Source organism: Vigna umbellata, chromosome 1, assembly GCF_029865625.1.
Source record: "Vigna umbellata cultivar VRB3 chromosome 1, Vumbellata_1.0, whole genome shotgun sequence".
NCBI classification, from domain to species: Eukaryota; Viridiplantae; Streptophyta; class Magnoliopsida; order Fabales; family Fabaceae; genus Vigna; species Vigna umbellata.
Genome location: NC_142165.1, coordinates 15,736,238 through 15,742,511, shown reverse-complemented (window position 1 = coordinate 15,742,511; position 6,274 = coordinate 15,736,238). Strand labels below are relative to the sequence as shown.

Here is a 6,274-nt window from a genome sequence, read left to right as displayed (position 1 = left end):
ATACAGCTCACCCCACCATACGCCTCCTTCTGCCGCAAGCTTTCTGTTCTCGCTATTTCCACGCTCTCCCGAGGTTAATCTCGTAATTTCGGTGACAAAATAAAGCTTGGAGTTATTTATTATTATTTTTATACTTGTTTACAGAAAAGAGGAGTATATTAATTAATATTTATTATTATTTATTGAATTCGAAGAGAACACAGACAGAGAGAGAGAAAGAGGAGTGAAAAGGTGATGGTTTTTGGAGCTTCTGCAACGTCTTGCTTTTTAAGAGCCACCTAATTCCGAATATCTCAGCCCAACCAGCCACCACCATTGCCTCCGCCACCTCTAACTCCACCTCCGCCGTCACTCCTTTTCTTATAAAATCCCAATCCCTATATCTCACCATTCTCTCATTGCAGCAGAATCAGCTCCTCGCATTTTTTCATTTTTTTCCGGTAAGTCGATTTTGCCCTCGCCGGTGCTTCTTCTTCCAGTGAATCATCCAATGCTGTTGCTTACTTCTTACTGTTTTCTTTTGCGTTGTTTTTTTTGTTAAAAAAGTTTGTGCGCTCTGATAATTCTTACTGTAATAAAACTCTCTTGCTTCGTTTCTCTTCGAGTGCGTTTTATTTTTATTACTCGCCATTGCGGCGATTTTTCTTGACTTTTCAATTTTTGTCGGTGGCTCCAGTTTGTGCTCGGAGCGCTTCCAGTTCTCCTTTAGCTCAGTGTTACATCTTCCTTGTTACTAAATTAGAAACAACGAAGTTGCAGAGTGTCCAATTCCGCCATTCATTTCCGAAAATTTGATTCAATTTTTTCTCAGATTTATTGTTTCCGTTTTCAGGAAATCTTGACTAATTTGGATCTAATTTCGACTTTGTAATTTGGATTTGAATTAATTGGTATTAAATTGTTGCAGTTTATTCTGGAGTTTGAGCTCGAGTTGCTTTAAATATTCCAGAGAAGAGTTTTATAGTGTTGTGGCTGGTAGTTGTGTTGGTTCTCTTTGAGGATGATTTTTTTTACCAAAGGACTAAGGTTCTTTTTATTTTTGTTTAAAAAAAAATTCTGAAGAGGAAATGCATTTTTGTTCGAGTGTTCGGTTGTGTAATATCCTGGAACGAAAATATGTGAAGAGCTATGGTTAGATCTTGGAGATCGCGGTTACCATCATTGGTTTATGTTTGCTACTGTGTGAATGAATGCATTAACATCACAAATATAGTGACATGAGTCAATCGGGGACCCAAAATTGGTGCCAAATTATGAGCAATCTACAATTTGGCCTTGCCCTGTTGCACTGTTCGCTTTTGGTGTTGTGTCCTGTGTGCTTTCTATGGCCACCGACACTACCGACGAGTGCATATACCATATATACTTTATGTAGTGTTGAAAATGGAAGTCACTTGTGTGATGGTATGTTGTGGCTTTTTGTGAAACGGTGGGATGGTTGAGTATTCGGTTTCAGTTACTGTTTGGTGTGTAATAATATAGCGTGTGGGAAAGTAGCAGTACCCACTGGTTAAAAAACGGAAAAAGGAAAGTAAAAGAAAAGAAAACTTGCTGTTGGTTATAATTTCCACTGTTTTCGATTATAAGGTGTCCGTACTTTTCAATGGACCGACGCTGGCCATGGAAGAAAAAATCGTCGGACAAGGCTGTGATGGAGAAAGCAGCTGCAGAATTGGACTCTGCTGCGGATGCTGCCAATCAGGTATGTATTTATTGTCGGTTCACTAGAGCAAAGAACTAGTAGTTTCTAACATTTCTGATCGAGGAAATTATCCTGTATGTTTTTTTCTCACCTTCTTGACTCACGTGATTATTTTTAGTTTTAACGAGTGGAAAATGTCCAAATTGGTCCCCCACCCCGAAATAGGGGACAGTTTGATCCCTGTAAAAAATAAAATTCTATTTAGTCCTTCAAGATTTCAAACATGGGATGCTTTAGTCCTTTTGCCCATTTGAGTTAACTTTTACAAGGACAATTTGAGTCATTGATTATTTTGTCAAGGACTAAGTTAGTACAGGATTAACTTCTTTAAGGACTAACCATATGTTTACAAGGAAGAGAAAATGACTGAAGAACTAATGTGCCCCACTTTTGTTATCATTCTTGAAGGACTATATGATTATTCTTTTTAAGGGACTAAATTTTCTACTGTTATTTTTTTCAAAGGATGACTTTGGACATTTACTCATTTAGCCATTAGATTTGTCTTTAATTTGTTTCAAACTTACATATGATATTTGTTTTTTTGGTAAACAAGAAGCCGAGCTACGTCCAAATATCAGTAGAGTCATATTCTCATCTGACTGGTTTGGAGGATCAAGTGAAGGCATATGAAGAAAAAGTTCAGACACTGGAGGATGATATCAACAAATTAAATGAAAAACTGTCTGCAGCTAATTCGGAGATAAATACAAAGGAAAGCCTGGTAAAACAGCATGCTAAAGTAGCAGAAGAGGCTGTCTCAGGTATACTGCTGCAATGGTTCCTATTTAAAAATATTCAAAAGCCTTATTAAGCAGTGCGTCTTTTTTTTCTTGGAATTAATATTCATTGAAACCCTTCAGGCTGGGAAAAGGCTGAAGCAGAAGCTTTGGCTTTGAAGAACCATCTGGAGTCTGTCACTCTTGCAAAACTCACTGCTGAGGATCAGGCATCACAGTTAGATGGTGCGCTTAAAGAGTGTATGCGACAGATAAGAAACCTAAAGGAAGAACATGAACAGAAATTACAGGAAGTTGCTCTCACAAAAACCAAGCAATTGGACAAGATTAAGGGTGAGCTGGAGGCAAAGATAGCAAGCTTTGAACAGGAACTCCTCAGGTCTGCTTCCGACAATGCGGCTCTGTCAAGGTCCTTGCAAGAGCGTTCTAACATGATAATCAATTTAAGGGAAGAAAAAGCTCACGCTGAGGCTGAAATTGAGCTTCTTAAGGGCAACATTGAATCATGTGAAAGAGAAATCAATTCACTCAAATATGAGGTTCATGTTATTGCCAAAGAGCTGGAGATTCGCAATGAAGAAAAGAATATGAGCATGAGGTCTGCAGAAGCTGCTAACAAGCAGCACATGGAGGGTGTTAAAAAAATTGCTAAATTGGAAGCAGAGTGCCAAAGATTACGTGGTCTTGTGCGGAAGAAGTTACCTGGTCCAGCTGCACTTGCACAAATGAAGCTAGAAGTCGAAAGTCTTGGTCGAGAATACGGAGAAACTCGATTAAGGAAGTCTCCTGTCAAACCTCCTGGTTCTCACATGTCTCCTATGCCTGGGTTTTCCCTAGATAATGCTCAGAAATTCCACAAAGATAATGAATTTCTTACTGAGCGTTTGCTGGCAATGGAAGAAGAAACAAAGATGCTGAAAGAAGCTTTGGCAAAACGTAATAGTGAACTGCAGGCTTCAAGGAGTATGTTTGCGAAAACTTTGAGCAAACTTCAAAGTTTGGAAGCACAGGTTCAGACAAGTAATCAGCAGAAGGGATCTCCTAAATCCATCATAAATGAAAGCATTTACAGTCAAAATGCAAGCAATGCACCAAGCTTCATCTCCATGTCTGAAGATGGAAATGATGATGTGGGAAGTTGTGCCGAGTCTTGGTCTACAGCAATTCTCTCTGATCTTTCCCAATTCCCTAAAGGAAAGAATACTGAGGAATTGAGCATATCTGATACCACTAAGAAGTTGGAACTAATGGATGACTTTCTGGAGGTGGAGAAGTTGGCTCGATTATCAAATGACTGCGGTGAAGTTTCAGGTACTTCAAACAATATAGCAAACGAAGCTGTGACCGATGAAATATCAGAAGTCAGCACTGGGAAAGATGTTCCCTCTGACTCCCAAGAGAATAGTGATCCAAATCCACTGCCAAGTGAGGTGTCTTCTGCTGAGGAGTTATCAGCACCTGATCCCCAATCTGATGTTCCTAGCTTGTCGCTAGCAGAGCTTCAATCAAGAATATTATCAGTTTTCGAGTCCATGGCTAAGGATGCTGATATGGAGAAGATATTGAAGGATATTAAACACGTTCTTGAAGATGCATATGGCGTTTCAATCCAGGACTCTGTATCTGCCGTTCCCCATGATGTCACGCCTTCTGATATTACGTGTGATAAGCAGGGTAACGCTGAAGATGTTGCCTTAAATGCGGAGAAAAAAGTTATTTCATCCCAGCAACCTCCAGAGTATGTTCAGATAACTACGGATCTAGAAGCCGCAATGTCTCAAATTCATGACTTTGTATTGCTCCTCGCCAAAGAAGCAATGGCAGCGCATGATATATCTTCTGATGGAGATGGAATAAGCCAAAAGATGCAGGAGTTCTCTGTTACTTTTAACCAGGTTACCTCCAATGAAGAAAAATTGCCACAGTTTGTTCTGGACCTGTCTAGTGTTCTAGCCAAAGCAAGTGAATTCAGATTTAATATTCTCGGTTACAAGGGTACGGAAGCAGAAACCAACAGTCCTGATTGCATAGATAAGATTGCTCTGCCAGAAAATAAGTTAGTTCAAGACGATTCATCTGGGGAGAGATATCAAAATGGTCACTCCCATATTCTTAATCCCTGTTCCGATCCTGAAATTCCTGATGATGGAAATTTGGCCTCAGGCTATGAATCAAATGCCACGCAGAAGTTCTCAATGGAGGAGTTTGAAGAATTGAGGTTAGAGAAAGAGAAGGCTATTGCGGATCTGTCAAAATGTGCTGAAAATCTTGAACAGACAAAGTCTCGGTTACTAGAGACAGAGCAACATCTAGCTGAAGTTAAATCACAGATGGCTTCTGCTCAAAGAGCAAATAGCTTAGCTGAGACACAGCTAAAATGTATGACAGAATCGTACAGGTCAATTGAAACACGTGCAAGGGAGTTTGAGACTGAGCTTATTCATCTGCGAATGAAGACAACAACTCTGGAGAATGAACTAGAAGATGAAAAGAAGGCTCATGAAGCAGCTTTGGCCAAACACAAGGAGCTAGAAGAACAACTACAAAGGTTAGAGATTGAAGTACTGAAGTTACACATTGACATGCTTTCAAATATTTTGTGAATGTCTCGTGCTGCTTCTAATTCTGATTGCTAATTTTCCATGTTAATCTCTGTCAGGATTGAGAGCTCAGCTGCTGATAATGACATAAAGGCTAAGCAGGTAAAGCTGTAATCCCATTCAAATACTTGAAAATATTATTAAGTTGGAGAACCTTTAGATCTAAGTCTTACTTTCACAATTTTTTCTACAAATACTTATAGAAGAAAAAAAATCAAAATGAATTGAACTTCTTTCATAAGCTAAAATAAGCTTATACACCTCATCTTTTGGAGAATTTATGATGGAATTTCTACACAAGTTATAAGTGCATTAGTTGAATTTAGCTTACAAGAAAAACTCATTTTATTTTGGTCTCTTACAAGGGTTTACTGAGAAGTTTATACTCATAATATGTAACATCAAAATAGGCATCTCAATCTAGGATTCTTTGTGATGAGTAGGCAATCTAAGATTGAATTTTTTCCTTTATCATAGGAGAGAGACTTGACAGCCGCTGCTGAAAAGCTAGCCGAGTGTCAGGAAACCATATTTCTTCTTGGCAAGCAGTTAAAAGCTCTGCATCCTCAAACAGAGCCAATGGAATCTCCTTATTCAAAGGCTGAAAACTTCACGGAGCGTGAACCTAATAGCCCAAGTTTACAAGATCAAGCAGAGATGGACAGTGCTACTTCTACATTTGTGCAAAGATTGGATGGAGATTCCCCTTTACATTTTAGCAACAGTTTATATAGTCCATCAGATAACGAGACAATCTTTCCAGCCATATCTTCTGTACAGAATCCAAACCAAAGGCCTACCAAGTCATCCTCATCATCAGCTTCGTCCACTCCAACACCAGAAAAACACACCCGAGGTTTTAGTAGGTTCTTTTCTTCAAAAGGTAAAAACGGTCATTGAGCATGAAGCATGCATGACCGATGGGAATTCGTGATTCAGGGAGCCACACAGCAACAATGACATTTGGAAAGCATCAAGGTTCAATCCCCTTCATGATTTGACAGAATCGAGTTTTTGGGAGGTTTATCTAGTTAAAACACAACAGAATGCAATGGTTATTGGGTGGTTCTTGTATTTAATGGGTGTACATGGTAAACATATGTTTTTCTTCTTTTCCTTTCCATTGTTTTACTCCCTCTGTTCTGTAATTTCATTAGCAAACATTGACATAGCCTCTGAACTGTTACAGGATATGTTGAATATTGTTGTATTTCAGAAATTTATGCAGCATA

At 39.0% G+C, this 6,274-nt stretch overlaps 1 protein-coding gene across 2 annotated transcripts; it reads left to right on the top strand.

Moving 5' to 3' along the window:
* The first annotated feature begins 191 nt into the window (after positions 1-191).
* LOC124822459 (filament-like plant protein 4) lies at positions 192-6,274 on the top strand. Of its 2 annotated transcripts, none has more exons than XM_047294464.2 (6): positions 192-440; positions 1,588-1,702; positions 2,262-2,466; positions 2,566-4,990; positions 5,102-5,144; positions 5,520-6,274. In XM_047294464.2, the coding sequence occupies exons 2-6, from the start codon at positions 1,604-1,606 to the stop codon at positions 5,940-5,942; spliced, it is 3,195 nt and encodes a 1,064-aa protein (XP_047150420.2). In that variant the 5' UTR covers positions 192-440; positions 1,588-1,603; the 3' UTR covers positions 5,943-6,274. The 2 variants fall into 2 exon arrangements, with proteins under 2 accessions (XP_047150420.2, XP_047150419.2); XM_047294463.2 differs by having other exon boundaries at positions 2,259-2,466.